The sequence below is a fragment of the Rhipicephalus microplus genome, chromosome X (genome assembly GCF_043290135.1).
Source record: "Rhipicephalus microplus isolate Deutch F79 chromosome X, USDA_Rmic, whole genome shotgun sequence".
NCBI lineage: Eukaryota > Metazoa > Arthropoda > Arachnida > Ixodida > Ixodidae > Rhipicephalus > Rhipicephalus microplus.
The window spans coordinates 191,347,665-191,370,781 of NC_134710.1; the positions used below are offsets into that span (position 1 = coordinate 191,347,665).

The following is a 23,117-nucleotide window of genomic DNA, read 5'->3' on the forward strand; positions in this document are numbered from 1 at the left end:
AGACCCTCGCAGACATGCTCTACATATATGTCGACACAGAACACAAGAACTGGGATAAAATCTTGCCTTATGTGAGCTTCGCATATAATACCGCCCGGCAGAAAACTACCGGAATGACGCCGTTAAGTTTAATACACGGGCGCGAAGTCACTACAACGTTGGACGCTATGCTGCCGCACGAGTGTGACGGCACTCATGCTGACGCTGAAGAATTTGGTCAGCGCGTCGAAGAAGCCCGACAGCTAGCCCGCGTGCGTATTTGTCGCCAGAAACACAAAGATGCGAAACGGTACGACCATACGACATAAATTAGTAACCTACACACCAGGCGACAAGGAATAGATCTGGACCCCAATAAGTCGACGCGGACTTTCAGAGAAGCTATTACGAGAATACTTCGGCCCATATCGAGTCACCCGACGCTTGAACGACGTCAACTACGAAGTTATTTCCGATGGTGATTGCAGTTCCAGTCGCCGAAACCGCTCACCCGAGATCTTGCATGTCATCCGGATGAAACCCTATAGTTGTCCAGTTAACTCTCGCTTGTCTTGTGGGTGCCAGTGCATATGTGCGTTTTTAAAAGTAGAGCGCCTTGGCTGCGCATCGGGACGGTGCCATTTTCGGAGGGAGGCAAATGTCACGCGCGTCCTGCAAAAAAGACGAAGGCAACAGTGCATACGCGCATCTGCACGCTTTTATGCAGAACGCAACAACGAGAAAGACGAGGAACGCTATAGCGCGCGGTGAATGAAAAGACCGACCCGCTGCTGCTTTCTCAGCTTCTTCAAATATGACCTCTGTCTTCACGTCGCGACAATGTCAATCAATATTGGACGACATTTTGTATTCAGTGTAGTGTCCCCTTTCCTTTGTACGGGCACCGCACGTGCCGTTCGCCAGTAAACCGGTAGATCTGAAGATGATAAAGATGCACGACAGATATACATGAGGTATGGGGCGAGTGCGGCAGAGTGTCGCCGAGGAAATATATACGAGGCTATGAGGAGCAGGGGATGCTTTTGTCTTCCGGATAAGATGCATTGCGACAATACGTGGTAGCGATAGAATATCTTCGTAGTGTGGGCAAAATAAAGACTTAAGACTCACTGTTTCCGAAGGAATTAAAATACACTGTGAACATGCACAGTAAAATGTTCCGCAGTAGCATCTTTGCCATCAATACGAATACTATCAGTTTGAATCTTGTTAATACTTTTTTTCTGATACAAGAAATCCCAAAATTTTTGAGAGGATTCCTTTACAATATTCGGTAAACCAAGTTGAAAATAGTGCCAGTTATAACATTTAATTTTTTTACCAAGAGTAATACGAGCAGTATAAACAACATTTGTAGATGCTCTTCATTTTTTAAAGCGCTTAAGCTTTCTTTTTAGGCACATGACCTCTCTCGTTATCAAGGAATTCAATTTGTTTGTTTTCTTAGCTATATTAGATACGAAATTATCGAGACAGGTCTGTTTAAATTGAACCCAAAGATCCGACTCCTGAAAACTTCAAAACATTAGTGCGAGATGATCCAAAGTGGTCTCATCACTATAGCCCGAGAAAAGTCTTTTACAAGAATAATTTAAGGGGGAGCAGTACACATTTTTTCAATGATAAAGAATAACAACATCACAGAGTGATCGGAAATACCCGTATTCTCGTAGACTGTAAATTCTCCAATAGACCTAGCAACGAAAACAAGATCCAGAATTGAAGAGGATGTGTCATAAACTCGCGTAGGCTCTGTTAGTATATACTTGTTGCACATCTAGGTTTAGCATAATATCGAGTAAAGAACCAGTATCTGTGCATTGACCAGTACTTCAAAAGCGATAGTGCTAGTCAACAGGTCAGTTGAAGTCACCTGCAATGATTACTTCATTGCAAGAAAAGTGTGGTCGCATACATCACGCAGAAATCGAGATGGTGCGTCGGGAGCTCGATAAACTGCAGACAACGAAAATGTGTGCGCTGCGCAGATAACTTTCTAAGGGCCAGTGACGCTCGAATTTCATATTTTATCTAAACAGCCACACGGCCGCCTCTTGTAGGGTGGTCACAGCGAAATACTCGATACGAAGGCGGAAAAACGTTGGTATCATCAACGTCATCTCAACGCCTGGTTTCCGTGATACCAACAATATGGGGATCAAAACTTAAAAGTTAGCTTCTAGTTCTGTCTTTTTGTTGACGATGGTATAGGCTTGAGCTGATCTGAAGAAGTCCACACCAGTCAATCATTTTTAGAATTATCATGAAAGTAATGCACCTTTATGGTTTGGACATTTTCGTATACAATGAAAATCTCCCCGTTGACACGCAGTTTGTCAATAATAAGTGGAACTTTCGTTCCCTGTTGTCTTTCATCTTGAGTACACGCCCATAATAGCTTTCTTTTCTGCAGTGTCTCACGGAAGAAATCATTTAGAATGAAAATTTCTGTCCCCTTAAGTTTGTATGCGTTCTTGATAAACGTTCGCTTCTCATTATAGTGTCACGGGGTCGTGACGTGAACAAATGAGGCTGACTACAGATCAAATGATAAACTGTTTAATCGGACCAAACTTGTGGCCACGTAAAAGGAAAGTCACATTATAGCAAGAAGCTGGCACTGAGGGCGGCGAACAGAGCGTCGGCTGTCGATCAACTGACAAGTGGCGAAGCGTGTCGGCATTTATACCCTTGCCATCGAATATTATAGCGTTATCGCTAGAGGTTGCGTAGCTCCCAGAAAAATCTTATGCTCACGAAGAGGGCGTGATTTTAACAGAACGATCTACTACAGCCCCGAAGCTTCTCAAACATCGTAGGCGCGGTTTGCGCTGAACGTAGTGTAGCGAACTTGGCAATAGTCTTGAAAGTGAACTATAAAAAACTGGTTTAAGTTTGCCACTTCTGCCTAAGCGGTGAAATATACCAACGGATCGGTAAGGTATGTGTAGCTTATACGCTTAAAAAAAGATAATTTAGAACTTTTTGCTTTAGGTCCGAGTTTTTCTCGGAAGGCCTTTCCTGTATTCCAAAAATAACTAAATTTCGCCATGTACTGCGGTCCTCTAGTTATATTTGAAAGCATTAATTGATTTTACAAGTGATTCAACATAGGAAGATATTTTTTTCTATTTCAACAAACACCATGGAAGATCAGACATAATATTTCCCATAATATTTTGGTGTTCCCTAGGAACAGCCATTTCCTCAGCTAGCTTATTTTGCGCTGCCTGTAGCTCCTTCAGCATTCCTGTTATTGTAGGGCCCGAATCAGTCTCCACGTCGCCACATGAAAGAAGCTCACACACAGAGAATACATTATAGGCAATCGTAATACACTGCTGTGGGCACGGCAGGACCAGAAGGCCACGATAGTCGCTATGAAAGCTTTTGTAGATGCCACTAGTCTGCACGAAGCAGAGAAGGAGGTTCCGTGACTATATGCCACTACCCAGTCCGCCTTAACCCACTCAATCTGTAGATCTGCAGAAGGTCTTATAGGCTTATTCCAATGACGTAGTGACAATAGATGGCGTCGTCGTCCATTTTTTCGTGAAGAAAGGAAGGGAACTATAAGCCAGCTGATATACAGTTTGCCACCATTGTACACGTGTCAATAAGCAGACTCGTGTCAATGTTGAAGCAAGATTTTGGTTCAAGCTTTGCGGTGACCCCAAACAGCAGAGGCTGGCTGTTACGGACGGCCAATTTCGGCGACCCCGCGTCACGGCAATTAACGGGAGCCGTACTTCCCCACTGACCGTGGGAACGGCGGGCGCATGAAAGAGAGCCGAGAAGTGCAGAATGGGGTGCTCTTCTTCGAACGTCGCCGCCGACGTTTGATCCTTTGTAACTGCGGCGGCGTCTGCAAGGTCATGGAAGGCCGCGATGTACCTCGAACAAGGATTAGACTATGGGACGCACCAGCTGAGAGCCAAACAGTCTGACCGTTCCCACGGGGGAAACCGTGGGAAAACCTCTGGTGGCCAAGTCGTATGACAACACCCCAACAGGTTGTCACTCTCGCTAGTTGAGGGCCCTCTCCTAATTAAAAAGGGGTGGGGTCAATATATTTTTAGGGCGGAGTTTCCAACAATGAAACGCGCATAATTGGACCCATGTAGAGGTCTCTTGTCCCCAAGGAAGTAAGCGAGGGGACACGAAGGGGATTTAAGCGCAGGATTTGCCCTGCTAGGCAGGCTAGTCGCTGACCAACATGGTTTACAAACAGATCAAAAAGTATCTCTTCTAGAAGTTTTTAGTGTGGCTCTGTATCGGCTGGCCACCTAAACTTAGCCGTTCGTCTAGTTGTGACGCGATATTAACGTCTGCAACGCAGACATCGGGACTTCGCCTCGAGTTAGCTCAACCTGCTCGAAGTCACCTGCAAGCACTAGCCTCCCGGAGCCCCCAGCGTTGCAACACCGCCGACATCGCCGTCGTGCCAGAACTCTCTTCGACTTCTCTCATCCGATCGTCGGGGACGCAACGCTGCCGGTCATCACACGTATGCCTTCACCTGTTTATATCTTCGAACTTTCTCCTCCGTCGTTCTATTCTTGTTAGTTTGTGTAGCTTGTAATAGTTCTCTCTCGTAAGCTGATTTATTGTTTTGATATGTATTTTTTAGTTGTATGAAGTGTTGATGTATTTTGTTAGTTGTATTGAAGTGTTGTACTAGATCCCGTGTGCTGCAATATCACTAGAGTAAAGTTTGTTTTGTTTTCTCACGTCTCTGATCTCCTCACTGTCTCTGCTTGCGTACGGAACGAACTAACCTGCTGTCATTCCCGTCGCCGACTTCGCGCTGGCGACGCTAGAGTGGCAGCTTGTAACACTGACCAAAGCAAGGAAGGGTGTTTGGGGCCACACGCCGTCTCCCGGTTCACCGTAGCCATGATAGAAATAATGTAGAATTAAAAAAGTTTCTTTAAAATCCTGCAGAACCTGACGTGAAGCCGGCTAGCATGGATGATTGTACACAGCAGTATAAGTTTTTCAATGTAAATTTAGGATCAGCTTGCACTGGTGGCACAAGGATGACACCAATGGCGGTGGTGTTCGGCCTAGCTTTTTCCAAGTATTGCTAATAATGCCACAGTGGTACGGTCGTGAGAGTGGTAATGTACGTGGCGCGAGAAGAGAATGCGCAAGTTGGATAATCAGTTGGTGCGGACGTGCCACAGGACTAGTTACGTCAACTAAGCAAAAAAAAAAAGCAGCCCCTAACACGTATACAGGACAGTGACATAGACGGACGAAGCGCTTCTGAGGCGACTGCGTTACTGTCCCTGTCTTGTGTTACGCGCTGTTTTTTTTTTATCGCTTCGTTGATCATGTACCAACCAGCCCAAATAAGCACTTTAGTACTAGTTACGTGTTGCATGTTATGTCATTTATAGTCACATGACTTGTTGTTACGGGATGCTGCGTGGTCATATAAAGCAGTATCGAAGATGCGCATGGTAGATGCAGCTGTGCCAGACGGTTGCTAGGCAACGCGAAGAAACGTCGTGGGTAGACAGTTTCTGGTGGATACGACATAAATGTCTGCCGAGCTAAACTTCTCGGCTGGTAAAGTTTAAATGCTAAATTAGCGCTTCGCTAATCCTTCTGAGGCGGCTGCGTTATTGGAGAGGGGATGCGCGTCTACCAATACGCCACTTTGCGTAGATTTTGCAGTGCAGATTTCCGTACTATTGACCCACTTCGCATGTCTTGCAGTAAGCAACGTGGTAGTTCATCAGTCCGCGATGGTAGCACATTTGATATAGTCCAATTTTCATCTTTTAAATGTGAAACAGGCGCTAATGTCTATTGTGAAAACATTGCGTTTATTGTGCCTAACAAATGAACTATGTTAGCAGAAATGTTTTAGTGTCCTTCATCACTAACGTAGCCAGAAATTTTGTGGGGGCACGTGAGGTGGTTTAAGCAATACTTCATGCGTGTTCGAAGGCACGTTTTTACGAGAGCGTGCATGTATAAACAGGCAAAATTGAAACTTTTTGGTAGACAGAAAGTGGCGGCGCCCCTGCGAGACTGCCTGTGATGTTATCGTATATGTATTCGCATTGGAGTCGACATTTTGGTCTGAAGCGACCTGGGAGCGAATGAATAACAACGAATAAAAGAGACGCTTTTCAGTACGTGCCCGGGATACGTGATCACCTAACGAAGATGGAAAACTGGAGAAGCGCTGGGCTCGGCTCATGTCATGCAAGAATACGTGAGCGTTTTTCAGCTCTACTTCGACGCAGCGCACTACCCGTAGACACACTATAGGTTCGCATGAACGCGAAGAGGCGTATTGAATTCGCCTGGTGCATCACATCACATCTTGCCACGCGAGATGCTGGGTGCAAAATGAGGACACCAGAAAGGCATTCTTGTCACGTATACAACGTCACGAGGGCGCGGATTGAATGGGTTTCCCTGCAGCTCTATATTGAGAGCAGCGACGAACACAGCAATGTCACAAGTCTAGGCACTCGGCTGTGGAGTCCAATAGTGCTGTGCTGCGAAAAGTTACCTCTATACGGTCCTCGGGCTTCGTAGACTTGCACTGCAGGAGGAATTTCGGTACATGGTTTAGGTTTCAATGTCTGCACGAGTACTTTCCTCGATTATTATCATCGTTCTGTGGGCGTACAAGCAGGAAAAAATATGATAGACTAAACACCAGCCCTGTCATCAATAGAACAATTATCGGTGTGAGCCCCGCCGCGGGGGTCTAGTGGCTAAGGTACTCGACTGCTGACCCGCCGGTCGCAGGATCGAATACCGGCTACTGCGGATGCATTTCCGATGGAGGCGGAAATGTTGTAGGCCCAGGTACTCAGATTTGGGTGCACGTTAAAGAACCTCAGGTGGTCGAAATTTCCGGAGCCCCCACTACAGCGTCTCTCATAATCATATGATGGTTTTGGGACGTTAAACCCCACATATCAAATCAATTATCGGTGTCATTGTTTCATGTATCATGTGCTTATATATGCAGATATCAAATGTGGTTTATCGTTTAGGAATAGAGCAAAAGCCTCTCTTCTACGTGATGAACGGCCAAGGCTAAGCGAAGGGACGATCGCAGAAGCTACAAGAGCTGCCAGATGGGCTAAATACTTTTTGAAGTAAGCATTAGTAATGACGAGTGCCTCGATAGCACCGCACGCCGCTTTGGAGGCCCCCTTGCGAGTAACAGCTTGAGGCGTCCACATCCAATTTTATTTAAAGGAGTTCTGACACAAATCTGTGAAGGTAAAATAACAGTGGGATAAACTTGTGTGGACACACCCGCAGCATTTGTGAAATATTAGTGGATAATATAGCCTGAAATTTATTTAGGAAACAATAAAGGGCGTGTCATGCCACTGTACGCTAAACACACCTTTGATTTCTCGTGTAAACAAGCAATGTCTACGTGCGTCACGAGTTTGTGTTGGCTGTCTTAGCAAACATTTTCAGGGGCAGACTTGCACAGGAGTGTGTGGGATCTCAAAGTCGAGAGCGCCACGCTCTTGGAGTGAATGGACACAGTAGACGCGATCGGACCAAACTAAACAACACATTTCTTTAACTGCTTTTAGATGGACGATATCGTCAGCAGAATTATAATACACATCAATTGTGATGAACACTAACCAACCTTACACAATATTACACAACACTCAAAAACATAACAAACACGAGAACACACTCAAGGCGGCTTCGCCAACGCTTGACTGCCCACGACGGTGCCCGGCGCGCTACCCGCAGTGCCCGGCATCGCATACCCACCACTAGAGACAACCGTTCGCGTCAACCGCCACCCACCAAAGATACCTGCTCATCTCTCCTCTGCCACCACCAAGACTGACCACCAGGCGTCATCGCCGGCGCTACCGTTCTAACAAACATAATGATGATGGTAGTGGTGATAAACGCTCGCTAGCGCAACGCCACCTAGCGTTCGGTAGTCATGAACTTGAAAGGCGGCTTGTGCGCGGAACATGTGCACCACGAGGCGCAAACAACTTTACAGAAATGATGGAACCCCCCCCCCCCCCTTAAGTGCAAAGATTGGTGTCCTTGCCAGGGCACACAGTACATTTTTCGCGGGGTTACGCATAATGCCGCACTGATTTCTCAAGTTTTGCTATCACCCCATTACACGTGGAAGTGCTGCCTTTAGCGAACCACGCCGAAGAAGGATCAAGATCATCTTAGAACTTTTCGATGTAATTACGCGCCCAACGCGAACATTGCAGATTCTTCTGGAACTTACGTGGATGTTAGCGATAAGACTGGAATATTCAACGGCGCATGTATAAATACCAACGTGCATCACCGCTTGTGAGTTGATCGACGGCCGACGTTTTGTCAGCCGCTATCAGTGCCATTGCACATTGCTGTAAGCCGACTTCACGTTTACCGGCGACAAGTTCGGCCAAATAAGCAGTTTCATCTACGACCTGTGGTCTGCTGCCTTCGTTGACGTAACGACCCCGTGAAAATATTGACAATGTCTCATAGCAGCACCCAAAAAGCCTTCGTTGAATGGTGTAGTCAATGCTGTCGGATCTACCGGGGAGGCGAGAAAAGTGCTAGCCCCCTCCCCCTATACACACACAGAAATATTAGAAGGTAGAGACCCCCAAACATACTTTCGACTGCGGTCACTGCCGGCTGCACATTGGAAAAACAAATATTGAGGAAAAAATTTTCTTCAATGCAGTAATTATGTAATTATATAATAAAATTTGTACCCACTTCTGCTGGGAAAATTGCCCTCCTATATAGTCTCAATATTACGCACAATAGGCTTTCTGTGGTGCAGGCCACCTACGCGACGCTTTCACTCATCGCGATTTGGGATTGTAAAGAAGGCTATATCGCTGGCCAGGGACTCTGCAACGTTAGAATGCTCTGTCATGCATGTATTTATGCAGCTCTGCTGGTCTGAAATTCACATAATCGAGGACACAATTCTGAATGGAAACTGGTAAACGCTTTATGAACTGGACCGATCAAACGCTCCCCCTATTCCTGGAAAGTAATTTTGTGCCATAGAGAAGGAATAGCATCACCGCTGCTTTATATCCAAGCATGCTGTCACTCGATTGATTGATTGATTGATTGATTGATTGATTGATTTGTGGGGTTTAACGTCCCAAAACCACTATTTGATTATGAGAGACGCCGTAGTGGAGGGCTCCGGAAATTTTGACCACCTGGGGTTCTTTAACGTGCCATGCTGTCACTCGACGAGTGCGCAGAAATGTTGGGTTGAATTGCGAGAGCTAAAAAAGGTTCCGCTTGAGTCTCCGATGGACGTAGCTTGTACCGATCGCGGCGGCTTCCAACACGGCGAGGCAGTGGACTCCAACGGACTAGAACGCCCAGCTTCGAAGCTTGCCCTGCAACTTCATTTATGGGCAGGGGTGTCCCAACTTGTTCGCGAGTTGCGGGACCAAAACCTTGCTCACACAGAAGGCTGTCATAATCATCATTACCATCCTGACTACGTCTACTTCAGGACAAAGGACTCTCCCATGTTCCACCAGTCAGCTCGGTCCTGTGCTTGTTTCTGCCATTTTATACCCAGGATGTCTCCCCCTAACCAGATCGCCTTCTCTGGGAATCCAGTTAGTTACCCTTAATGACCAGTGGTTATCCTGTCTACGCGCTACAAGCCCGGCCCATGTCCATTTCTTCTTCTTGATTTCAGCTATGATATGTTTAACCCCGGTTTGTTTCCTGATCCACTATGCTCTCTTCTTGCCTCTTCAGGTTACACCTACCATTTCCCTTTCCTTTGCTCACTGCGTCGTCCTCGATTTAAGCTGAACCATCTTCGTAAGTCTCCAGGTCTCTGCTCCGTAGCTAAGTGCCGGCAAGATGCAGCTGTTACATACCTTCCTATTGAGGGATAGTGGCAATCTACCTGTCAAGATTTGAGAGTGCTTGCCAAATGTGCTCCACCCCATTCTCATTCTTCTAGTTTTTTCAATCTCGTGGTTCTGCTCCGTGGTTATTACGTGTCCTAAATAGACATAGTTTTTTACAGCTTCTAGTGTTTTACAACTTCTAGTGTTTTACAACTTCGAGTTTTAGTTTTACAACTTCTTTTACAACCTATCTCGAAGTGCTGTTTTCTTCCGTGGTTGTTGTACATTACTTTCGTTTTCTGAAGATTAATTTTAAGACCTACCTTGCTGTTCTCCTTGTCTAACTCCATAATCATGAGTTGCAAATCATACCCTGGGTTACTCAGCAATGCAATGTCGTCGGCGAAGCGCAGAATATTAAGGAACTCTCCATTAACTCTTAACTCTGATCATTTCTCTATTACCTGATTGACAGTATGAATGTGGTTGATTGTTGAGTAGCCTGTTCGAAATCCTGCTTGTTCCTTTGGTTGATTGAATTTTAATGTTGCCTTTGTAACGAGGGCAGTGGACATGGAACTCTAGTAGAGAAAGAAGAAGACGTGCTGTGATCGCAGGCTTGCGTTCAGTTAGCCCTCGCGCTAAATAAATCTCTCGTTCACCGAGTCAACTCCTGCTTGTTCAACACCCCGTTTCAAGTGGTGGAGGTGCTGGGTACATCTGGTCCTCACCCTGGAACTTCGCAGCCGTACACTCCAATGACCTTCTGCAATGACTGATCTGGGGCCGTCTCAGGCCGCCACTCCAGATCTCGCACCCGTACCTGTCTTCTGCGCTGGCACTCTCCGGCAGTGCGACCCCCCCCCCCATATTTGGTGGCATAGAGAACCAGTTAAGATGTGGACAACTAGATTGCCGAGTATGAACTGGTGAGTGCGTACAATAAGTGGAACGCAGCCAATAAGCTCACAAATGTGAGTTTTTATCTGACCGACGGGGCGAAACTATGGTACAGGAATCATCAAATGGATTTAAGTACCTGGTCGTAATAGGCAAAAACCCTCTCGGAAGTCTTTGGCCATCCTGCTGTCCGCCGCCTTCGTGTTGAACCGCGCTTGCGTGGCAGAGTACAGAGAACAGATGAAACTTTCACGAGCTACACCGAAGATGTGCTCTTCCTCGGCAAGCTCGTCAATTCGACTCTGGACGAGGCAGGCAAGATCAAGAAAATCATGAAAGGAATCGACGACGGTGCATTCCAAATGCTTGCTGCGAAGAGTCCCCAGACGGTCGCCGAGGTGATTCAGCTCTGCTAAAGCTATGATGAGCTGCGTAGGTAGCGCGCTTCCACACGTTGCACTGCGCAAGACACCGCGGACCTCTCATCCCTCGACTATCACCATGACACCGCCGACCACTCTGCGTTGATGCCACTCATAAAGCAATTCATACGCAAGCAGGTCACCCGGCAGCTATCTATAATCACAAGAACTACCAAGCCGATGGCACCCTTGTCACCTTCGCTTCGCCAGGTCTTTCAATCGCAAGTTGCCGAAGCATTGCCAAAGCATTGCCGAAGCATTGCCGCCAGCTCAGGCTCCACCATCTGTTAACGCACCACTAACGTATGCAGCCGCTGTTGCTCGGCCACGTGCGCCATCGCCTCCAGCTATCTACGGAGCAACTCGCCACGTTTATTCGTCGACGCCTCCTGCCCACCCGTTGACCATCCCGTCTCCAGCCGTATACGAAACAGCTCGGAACGTTTATATGACGCCGCCGCCTGCACAACCGTTTACGGTACCTTATTCAGCGAAGAGTGTCCCTACCATCAGCCAATGGCGCACTCAGGATAATCAGTCAATATGTTTTTCACGTAGCATCCCAGGCCACATAGCTCGTCACTGCCACCGTCGCAGATTCCCTTCTCATGACATTGCAGGGGCCTCACATTACATGCCCATCATGCCCACTCAGCCGCGATATCCCGTTCCTGCCGATCCACTTCTAGACGTACGTGCCGGTCGCCGACCATCTGGCTCAAGTCGTTCGCCTTTTCCTCGTCGTCGACCTATTTCTCCAATGTTACGTCGCAACAGCCCACCGCAAGGGGAAAACTGACGGGCGAAGTTCCGGAGGCAAGAACTGCGTTGGTACCGAAAATTTCAAGACCTAACTGCTGTCCCCCAAACGAAATTGAACTTTATATTGATGGCATTAAGGTGCACGGACTTGTTGACACTGGAGCTGCCGTATCTGTAATTAGCGAGAAACTGTGCCGAAACGTGAAGAAAGTGACCACTCTATTTACCGACCTATCGTTGCAGACAGCTACGTCTCACCATGTTCAGCCTTCAGCTTTGTGCACTGCACGAGTCGTCATTCAAGGTGCGATGTACGTCGTCGCATTTGTAGTTTTATTCCGTTCTTCGCGTGACGTTATCCTTGGGTGGGACTTTCTTTCGTCAAATTCTGCTTTAGTCGACTGTGCTCGTTCCGAGCTCCCGTTATCTGTGCCGTGCTATGACCCCGACGATGGCGCTTCGTGTAGAGTGTTTGGTGCTTCTGACGTTGACATTGCGTCTTTCTCAGCTGCCTGACGATGTCGCTTCGTGTAGAGTGTTTGCTGCTCCTGACGTTGACATTGCGTTTTTCTCAGCTGTTGTCCCGGTGTCGTGTGCCTCTCCTCCGAAATCACCTGTGTTGTTTATGCCATCGGTCACATCTGCGTACCGTCGAAATTTCATGCTTCCATTTGCCATCGTCGTTTTTCGCTACGGTCTCACTGCCATTTATGTGAGCAACCACTCGGACAGCCCGTCATCTTTACTACGTGGATAATGCCTGGGAAGCTACGAACCTTACGAGTGCATTCTTCCAGCTACTATACCCGATTCCACGGTTTCGCTCCCAATTTGCGCTGTCACTCCTACCAACGCGCCTAATGATGTTCTCGACGTATTCCCGGATGTCATCGACTCTGAGCACACACCAACTCAGCGTCAAGAGATTATAAATCTTCTATTCCGTTCTCGCTCTTTATTCGATCGTGACCAGTCAGGCTTAGGCCGAAACTTCGCAGTTGTTCACCGTAATGACACCGGTCAACAAGCTTCGCTAAGACAGCGACCATACCGTGTGTCATCTGCTGAACGCCGTGCCATCGACGAACAAGTGGACGATATATTGAAACGTGGCATCATCGAGCCCTGCAACAGTCCCTGGGCTTCACCAATTGTTCTCGTCAAGAAAAAAAAAGGCGGATCCATCCGGTTTTGCGTTGACTACCACCGACTCAACAAGATGACGCGCCCTCTGCCTCGCATCGATGATGCTTTGGACTGCCTACAAGGAGCAGAGTTCTTTTCTTCGTTAGATTTACGCTCCGGCTATACTGGCAGGTGCCCATGGCAGAGGGTGACCACCCGAAGACAGCCTTTGTAATCCCGGGTGGACTATATGAATTCACTGTTATGCCCTTTTGCTTCTGCAATGCGCCTGCCATTTTCGAAAGGATGATGGATACCATCCTGCGAGATCTGAAATAGAAAACGTGCCTCTGTTATTTGGACGAAATTGTGGTATCTTCTAGTGACTTTGCGACCCACCTCAGCCGCCTGGAGCAAGTTCTTACATGCCTTTCCACGGCGGGACTTCAACTTATTTGAAGAAATTCCACTTCGGCGCTCGCAAGCTTGTAATCCTTGGCCATGTGGTTTCTAAGGACGGCATTCTTCCGGACCCTACAAAACTTAATGCTGTCGCGGCGTTTCCAAAACCAACCACCATCAAAGAGCTCCGAAGCTTCATCGGGCCATGTTCATACTTCCGGCGCTACGTCCACAATTTCGTCTTCATTATCACCCCCTTGACCAATCTTCTTGCCGGAAGGTCTGATTTGTCAGCCAGGTCGCAGGCGTGTGATGATGCATTTCAGGAATTCCGACGGCTCCTCACTACGCCTCCCATACTCCGACATTTCGATCCGTCTGCTCTGACGGAGCTTCATACGGACGCTAGTGGTGTCGGGCTAGGGGCTATACTGGCCCAACGCAAGGATGACTTTGACGAGTACGTCGTTGCCTATGCCAGCCGCACCCTCAGTAAAGCCGAGAAGAATTACAGTGTCACTGAAATAGAGTGCCTCGCCATTATTTGGGCAATCGCAAAATTTCGGCCTTATCTATATAGACGTCCGTTTGATATTGTGACAGACCACCATGTGCTTTGCTGGTTATCTTCACTAAAAGATCCTAGTGGTCGGCTCACTCGTTGGGCATTGCGGTTACAGGAATTCGATATCCGTGTTATCCGCTGTTCTGGCCGGAAGCATTCCGACGCCGATGCCCTGTCACGCTCGCCGTTGGCTTCAGAGCCTGTCTGCTCGCCTATCTCCACCAGTGCTGCCTTGGCCATCAGCATTTCGGACAAGCCTTCCGAGCGACGCAAAGACGCTTGGATTTCTTCCCTTTTGGACTTTCTCTCAAACCAGACGCCCGCTCCAGTTTCCAGGACGCTTCGCAGTCAAGCACAACACTTCGCTATTCGAGATAACCTGCTTTACCGCCGAAACTACAGCTCGATCGGCTGTAAGTGGTTGCTCGTCATTCCCCCGACATCTCAGCTCTGACATCTGCGCCATGTTCCCCGATGATCCGCAATGTGGCCACGCCAGTGTGTTAAAAACATACACTTGCTTGCAGCTGTGGTACTACTGGCGCGGAATGTACCGTTTCGTTCACCGTTACGTAAGGTCTTGCCTTACGTGCCAGCAACGCAAGATGCCCGCTCAACATGCCACAGGTCCCTTTCAGCCGTTGCCATGTCCAACACGAGCTTTCGATCGTGTCGGAATCGACCTTTACGGTCCGCTTCCTTATACTTCGAGTAGCAACCGCTGGGTCATTGTCGCAATCGACCACCTAACGCGGTATGCTGAAACAGCTGCGTTAGCTTCTGCTGCCGCATAAGGCGTTGCTTGTCCTATACTGCAAAACCTGGTTTTAAGGCATGGAGCACATCGGGAGTTATTAAGCGACCGCGGCCGCGTTTTTCTCTCCGATGCCATCAAAGCGTTGTTGAGCGAGCATCGCATCATACACCGCACTACCACAGCCTATCACCCGCAAACTAATGGGATGACAGAGCGTTTTAATCGTACACTTGGAGATAGGCTGGCCATGTACGCGTCATCCAGCCATTCAAATTGGGATAGCATACTGCCTTTTGTGACGTATGCCTACAACACTGTAACGCAAAACACCACTGGATTTTCGCCTCTCTTCCTTCTTTATGGACGCGAGCCATCATTAACAATGGATACCATTCTTCCTTATCGACCAGACCCTTCAGAGATGACTACCGTTTCTCGAGCAGCAGCACACGTTGAAAAATGTCGGAAGCTTGCTCGTGCGTTCACGCCACACGACCAGGCGCGCCAAAAACATCGCCACGACGCGTCAACCACGCCTATGAGCTTTGCTCCTAACTCGCTGGTGTGGCTATGGATTCTTTCTACTCCTCCAGGACTCTCCCACAAGCTTTCGTCCAGGTACCATGGTCCATATCGAGTTGTACGCCAAACATCTCCTGTCAACTACCTTGTCGAGTCCCTCGACGCGTCTCCGGACAAGCGCCATCGGGGACAAGAAATCGTGCACGTCTCTCGGCTCAAGCCATACCATGACCTTTCTGCGTACACCTGTCCTTAGGTCGCCAGAATGGCTCCCTCGTCGCCCTGGGGTGATTGTAACGAGGGCAGTGAACATGGAGCTCGAGTAGAGGAAGAAGAAGAAGACGTGCTGTGATCGCAGGCTTGCATTCAGTTAGCCCTTGCACTAAATAAATCTCTCGTTCACCGAGTCAACTCCTGCTTGTTCAACACGCCGTTTCACCTTGATTATGTTAGCAATTACCTTTGTAAATAGCTTGTATACGACGGAGAGCAAGCTGATCAACCTGTAATTCTTCAAGTCCTTGTCATCTCCTTTTTTATGTATTAGAATGTTGTTACTATTCTTCCAAGATTCTGGTACTCTTCCCGTCAGGATACACCTCGTAAACAGGGTCGCTAGATTTTCTAACACAATCTTTCCTTCATCTTTCAGCAGATCTGATGTTACCTGATACTCACCAGCAGCTATGCCTTTTGCATGCTCTCCAAGGCGTTTATGACTTCTTCTATCATTACTGGTGGGGTGTCATATGGGTTACTGCTAGTTCTTTTATTAAGGTCGTGGTTGTGCTGGATACTGTACAGATCTCTGTAAAATTCCTCCGCTAATTTTACTATCCTATTCACATTGGTAGTTATACTTTGCCTTCCTTGTCCCTTAGTGCATACGTCTGGTATTTGCATATCCCAAGTTTTCTTTTCACTGCTTTGACGCTTCCTCCATTCTTCAGAGCGTATTCAATTCTCTCCATGTTATACCTTCTTACATCGGATACCTTGCGCTTATTAATCAACTTCGAAAGCTCTACCAAGTCTATTTTGTCTGTTGTACTTGAGGATTTCATGCTTTGACGCTTCTTAATGAGATTCTTCGTTTCCTGGGACAGCTTGCCAGTGTCCTGTCTAACTTCAGTACCTCCAACTTCCACTGCACACTCCATAATATTACTCGTCAGATTATCATTCATTGCGTCAACGCTAAGGCTGTTTTTCTTAATAAAAGCCGAGTACCTGTCCTGAAGCGATACTCTGCATTCCTCTACATTCCCTCTCAGTGCTAGCTCATTAATTGGCTTCTTGCGTATCATTTTCTGTCGTTCCTTCTTCAAGTCTAGGCGGATTCTAGACCATACCATTCTATCATCACTGAGTCGTACCTTGCCAAGCACTTCCACAACCTGCACGATGCATGGGTGTGTACTAAGTATAAAGTCTGTTTCATTATTATTTTCACCATTAGGGCTCCTCCATGTCCACTTACGGTTCCCTCGCTTTCGGTAGAAGGTATTCAAGATCCATAAATTATTGCGTTCGGCGACTTCTACTAATAGCTCCTCTCAGGCATTTCTAGTACCGATACCGTAATCTCCTACTGCCTGCTCTCCAGCCTGCTTCTTCTCTTCCTTTGCATTTAAGTATCCAATTAGTATAGTATACTGTGTTCCTATCTTACTCATTGCTGATTCCACGTCTTCATAAAAGCTTTCAGCTGACACGTCATTATGGCTGGATGTAGGCGCGTAAGCCTGTACCACCTTCATCTTGTATGTCTTATTGAGTTAAATTACGATACCTACCACCATTTCATAAATGCTATAGTATTCCTCTATATTACCAGCTATGTTTCCGTGGATAAGGAATACCACTCCCAGTTCTCTTCTGTCAGCCAAGCCACGACAGCACAGGACGTACCCCTTCTTTAGCACTGCATATAGGCATCATCTGTCCTCCTAACCTCACTGAGCCCTATTACATCTCATTTAACACCCTCTAGCACCTCAAATAGTACAGCTAGACTTGCCTCACTAGAAGGTTCACGTTTAATAAAGTTCGGGTTCCAATAGCGGCCTGTCCGGATCCAGAGATTCTAAGCAACCTTTGCTGCGTAGCAGATCTGACCACCACCGCGACCAGTTGCTTGGCAGCCACTGGGGATTGAGGGCCGTGAGTTAATTTACGTATCCATCACCACGCATATTTTAAAAAATCCAGTGTTGGGAACTGCGCGGCACCAGGATTCAAACCACGGACCTCTTGTTACGCCATCCCTGATATCCACAGAAGAATATATATATTCTGCTCACGGCAAATTATTTTTTCACCCACTTTTCTTTCTTCCTATTTACATTACATTGGTTCTAATAACTTCTTCTATACATTCCTTGGCATTACTGTCTGTTAGATCACATTAATATTGTGTCAAAACACAGAAAAATGAGCCCTTAGGTATACTATCTCTCTCTCTCTCTCTCTCTCTCTCTCTATATATATATATATATATATATATATATATATATATATATATATCACCAAGAAAACAACGAAGAGCACGCGTAGCGAGAGAGAGAAAGGCGAGGTTCTCATCCGATCAGTTTGCCAGTGTTCTGGTATAATTGAAGTGATTTCTCCTGTATTCAACTGCTGGTGTTTCTGCATTGTGACACTGGTGGAGGCGCTGGGTACATGTTTGGGACACCAGACAACAGCCACGCATCTAGCCCAGAAAGACTTCTGCGCATTGACACCCCCGTTCACCGCAGCAGCCACCGCCTGTTAGGCATCAGGCCGGAGTTCGGTACATTGCCGGGAAGCGTTACCATGCCAAAAAGCATGACGGCGCCTGAAAGCGCTGGCACCAACATGTCCAGCCCAAGCACGACACAGGTGACTTTTTTGAACCCTCGAATTCCGGTTGACTTCCACAGAAAGACATATGAGGATGCGCATGACTGGCTCGAGGAATTCGATCACACAGCGAACGTTAACGGGTAGAACACCCCACAGAAATTGGGCTACGTGTATTTTCCGCTTCAAGACGGAGCCCGAACATGGTTTACGAATCGCGTGTGGTCGTCTTGGTACGAGTTCCGACAGAAGTTCCTCGACACGTTCGCGAGCACCGAATGACGAGAAATCACAGAGCGTCTCTTCGAGTCACGGATTCAGCAACCAAATGAATCCGTTACGATGTTTGTTGAGGACATGGCGCGGCTGTTTTGTCGAGCAGCTGTTCGCTGGTCTCGTGCGGAACCACCAACAAGTGTTGATGAATTCTTCAAGGAGGCGACATCCATCAAACACGCAATGCGTCCACGCTAGCGGCAGTACGACCGCCCAACCCACAGTGCACCAATAAGCGCGGCAGCCACGACCACAGCAACACCCAACGAAGGTTCTTTGCTCCAACTGATATACGAGAAATCGCTCAAGAAGAGCTGAAGAAGCTCGTCGCCAAACCGAATGACTGCGCAATTGCCTCAGTAACAGAAGTTGTGCGCCAGGAGATCAGGCAAGCGCTCTCGTTTTCTGTGCCGAACACGAGCACCCCCAGGGCAAGCTAATGCAGACATAGTCCACCGAGAGCCAGCTGACCTACCGACACCGCATCAGTACCACCAGCAACATCCGCCGACCGCGCCTAGGTCCCAGGCAAAAATCTTTTCCAAGTGGAACCACTTGAAGTGGATTATTGAACCTGGATTTGAAGTGGAACCACTTGACAAGTGGAACCACTTCAAATGGTTCCACTTGTCAAGTGGTTCCACTTCAAATCCAGGTTCCACTTCAAGTGGTTCCACTTGGCAAGTGGTTCCACTTCAAATCCCGGTTAAATAATCCACTTCAAGCGGTCCCACTTGGCAAGTGGGACCACCTGTCTATATCTACTTGTCAAGTGGTCACAGGAACCGCTTGAGCACTTCAGTGAAAACTGTAAACAGATATTAGTTTTAATAATTTATTACTTTACATGAGTGGTATACTTCAAGCATTTAGTTTTCTTTCTTCTTGTTGCGCCGGATGTCCTGTATTTTCTGCGACAAAATTGTCGACAAGTTATCCACTGTTTCTTTAACAGGAACACCCTTGCACGAGCCCCAATGTGTCACAGTGTCTGCAAAAAAAAAAAAAGACAGAAATTAAAACAGGCATGGGAGTCGCATAATTATTTACAGCACAAATCTACCACACCCTTACCAATAATCAAAGCAACCTTGTCTGGGCTCAGCTGTTTCCGCACTACCGCAGTAGGATTTTTGTAATCCTTGGGGGCTAGCTTCCCCCCATAGCTGCGTTCTGCCAATCCTTCACGGCCCCATATGGCTTGGGCCATGTCCTTTACCACAAGGGAAGGTTTCTTGTGGCCCAATATTTTCTCGGCTTGCTGGCTCCCGATGACTAGACCATTTTTCACATGATACTGCAAGTCAAAGCAAGCTGATTAGAAAAGAAATGAAGAGAGCACAGCGATCCACTTACCTTGCCACCACCAATTTCTGTGAATGGAACATCGGTGGCCTTTGAGTCAGCTGCCGATGAAAAATAATAAGTGAAGTTGAGAATTACATCAAAATGATAGCCTTGACACAATGATATTCAAAGCTTTTGAGCTTCTACCTGTGGGCAGTGGCTCTCCAGAAGGCTTGCATTGGCTCTGCAGGCTTCCTGTAGATGTGTCGACACATGATGCCAGCGACGTTGCTGTGGGAGCTGGGTGTGATTTCTCAGCTTGAACTTCTCTGCGCTCAGTCTCCGGAAAATCTGTACACAGTAGAGAAAAAGTAGAAGCAAAACAATTTACTGAGGCTGTTATCAAGATACAACTCTTTATTATCTAGTGAAAAGGCTGAAGGTTTAGCTTTTTGACCAGCAAGAAAGTTTCATAACATTAACATTCATGCAGGTGAGCATACTTCACCTGCAGGGGACTGCTGTGTCTGCTGTGCTTTCTTAGGAGGCGGGGCACTTTCGCTTGCCAGTGTTCCTCGAAGCTGCGAGGCACTTTTGCTAGTAAGTGTCTCTCGAGGCTGCCAGACATTTCCCCCTTGTAGCATTTCTACAACTGAAAAGATAAAAAAAAATTATAAAGATTTGCCAGTAATACTATGAATCAATATAAAAGCCTATAAAGTAAGGTGTTGCACTATCAGCTTCAAATTAAAAGTGAACAGTGGAAAGCATTAGAAATGATAGTCATCCAGTCAGCACCGTTGACAGATGCGCAATGCTCCAGTTTGGTAGCACTGTGCATTTCCATAGTGATGACAGGGCAGCACGCACTGTGCCACTGCTCATGCTTTGCACAGTTTGCATTTCATTCGATGCTGATAGTACATGCCACAACAATCTGAGAAAAGTGTGCATTTGGATAAATTAGTGTTAATGACCCATTCGACATAATCATTTCATCAGATGTACAGGGCTAGAAGAAAGCCAACAGTTGTCTTTGGCTAACCTCCCTGTCCTTCCTCCTTCAATCCTCCTCCTCCTCAACAGTTGTCTTAGCTTATCTTGTCTTTATTTTTACGCTGAAATAATTAGTTGTTGGGGTCTAACATCCCCAAACCACTATATGATTATGAGGACCGCCGTAGTGGAGGGCTCAGGTAATTTAGACCACCTGGGGTTCTTTAATGTGCACCTATCTAAGCAAACATGCTTCAATCATTTTCGCCTCCATGAAAAATGCGGCCCCCAAGGCTGAGATTCAATCCCGTGACCTGCGGGTGAGCGGCAGAGTGCCTTATCCACTAGACCACTGTGACAGGTTGCATTCTACACTGAACAAAACCATGACAATGCAGTTTGTCATAACTGAATTTAAATGGCTATACTCAAGGCGAGTTGTATCACTGTGTAGATTTAATTACAAACCGTTCATGTTTATGGGTGTGCGGTGTCAAAAAAAAAGTTATATAAATCAAAGTAAACAAAAGCTAGGAAGACACTGATTTGTTTGACAAATTATTCAGTTAATATTGCGTTAATTATCTGCTCCTGACATATATTTATACAGCAACATACATTATCTTGCACTTTGACATCAGCTAAACCTGTCCGGTAATGACCTTTTTGACGTCACATTTCACGATACTCTGTGGAAATTCAGGTAACACACACCACTGAAACCTTTTAGATTCTACCAAAGCCACATTTGACAACAAAGATATAGCAATCTAACAAACTGCGGTACACTTACTCATTGAAAGCTTGCAATCCATACTGTCCAATCTTTCATTCATGGCAGCAACTGTCTGTCTCAGTTCATTCCGCTCCCTCAGCGCTTTTTCGTAAGGCTCCTGCCAAGTATATTTCTTCAATTTTTTCTGGTTATGGCCGGTGATCTCGTGCCTTTTTGAAGATGACTGAGTACAACGAATAGTAAGGAGTTGAAAAAGATTGAATAAATTCGAGAAGTGTACATTTTAATGCTTACTTGAGACTCTCGGGCAGCTTTATTTTTTTCTAGCGCACTTGAGGCATGCTGACTCAGTATGCTCTCATAAGCAGCGCTTTTGGATGCTGCCTGACTTTGTTTGAGTTTTTTGTGTGCCTGCAGAAAGAAATGAAAACAAATAAGCAATGTTCGACTGAAACATGGCAAACGTTTAGAGCACTTAGTGTAGTACCTCTTTTGCAGTCAGTGTGCTGTTTGCTGCTGGCTGCTGTAAGTCGAGGTCGATAAGCTCTTCTTCATGCTCAATGTCTGAAGCATTTATTACAGGCCGCGGAAGACGCTTGTTGCTTCTTTGCTTATGCAACTCTTCTTCCGAGTCTGTTATGCACAAATATAAAGTCAAAATGCGTCAATATTAGATTGGAAAAGCTGCAGGCGATGATAACATGGGCACACACACATACACTCAAAGAAAGGTAAGAGTAAAGTGGGCTCCTTTTTGTCCCACAACAATAATTGTCGTCTTGCGTCATTCTTGTTGCATTATCGCCGCGCGCCCAGCACTCTACGGTCACGAACGGCGCGCGTTGTCAGCGTGACGTATATCGTTACTGGCAGGAAAGAGGGCAGTGCCGCGTTTTCAAGAAAGGCAGCGCAAGCAGGCCAGATGAAGATTATTTCTACTTCTTTAGTGTGTGCTTAACAGTTCTGCACCACTGAGAAAAGCAAATTTGTTCAGCATAGGTATTACATTTAACACAAAGGCAACAAGCTAGAGCATCGAAATTTCTGCATGGTATATATGTGTTGGTTAATACCGTGCGGCCGGCAAAAGCTGTTTAGCAAATATGATGACTCCCAACAGTAATCCCTCAAGCAGAGAAGCATAACAATTACGAATAGCATTATTTGTAGACCACACGACTATAAGCAAGTGGGAGCATATGCTCCTCGATTGCTCATGTGATATATCAAACAATGTGATATGTGCGATGCGTTTGGCATGACGCTACTTATGGTGTCAAACCGCAATAAATTGCTAGCTTCATTTACTTACCTGCCAGCAGCAGGATTCTACAGGTGTACGATCCTGTAATATCCGGGTCTTCGTCGATCCAGAGTGTGGTATACACTTTGGTTTTGTTAAAATCGTCCTTGTTTACCGGGTGGAAGCCCTTGATATTGTGGACGGGTACTACGTACTCTTTCTGATCAAAGCTATTTAAAAACCGCACTAATGCGTACATATTGCTCACACGTACGCCGTGTTATGGCTGTGCACCACGAGAAAAACGTGCCTGAGTCGTTAGCACTACACTGACTACACACAACGACAGTAACAACGGACGAAGGCATGCACGGTCACAGGGCACGGGCAGGTGTATAGTGTACTAGATTAGTA

At 46.7% G+C, this 23,117-nt stretch overlaps 1 protein-coding gene across 1 annotated transcript; it reads right to left on the reverse strand.

Annotated features, from left to right (window-relative positions):
• Window positions 1-19,262: 19,262 nt before the first annotated feature.
• LOC119167610 (uncharacterized) lies at window positions 19,263-23,112 on the reverse strand. The gene is made up of 9 exons (XM_075878408.1): window positions 22,773-23,112; window positions 21,948-22,093; window positions 21,755-21,871; window positions 21,518-21,683; window positions 20,237-20,380; window positions 19,936-20,079; window positions 19,798-19,847; window positions 19,516-19,738; window positions 19,263-19,432 (listed from the first exon to the last, which is right to left on the reverse strand). The coding sequence occupies exons 1-9, from the start codon at window positions 22,960-22,962 to the stop codon at window positions 19,311-19,313; spliced, it is 1,302 nt and encodes a 433-aa protein (XP_075734523.1). The 5' UTR covers window positions 22,963-23,112; the 3' UTR covers window positions 19,263-19,310.
• Between the last annotated feature and the right edge of the window lie 5 nt (window positions 23,113-23,117).

What these genes read in the sequence shown, in the direction of transcription:
- LOC119167610 (XM_075878408.1), bottom strand. Translation starts at nt 22,962, where the DNA reads ATGTACGCATTAGTGCGGTTTTTAAATAGCTTTGATCAGAAAGAGTAC. An exon ending in GGATTGCAAGCTTTCAATGA is followed by an intron (nt 20,381 to 21,517) that starts GTAAGTGTACCG and finishes TTATCTTTTCAG; the next exon opens with TTGTAGAAATGCTACAAGGG. An exon ending in CAGAAATTGGTGGTGGCAAG is followed by an intron (nt 19,739 to 19,797) that starts GTAAGTGGATCG and finishes TTTGACTTGCAG; the next exon opens with TATCATGTGAAAAATGGTCT.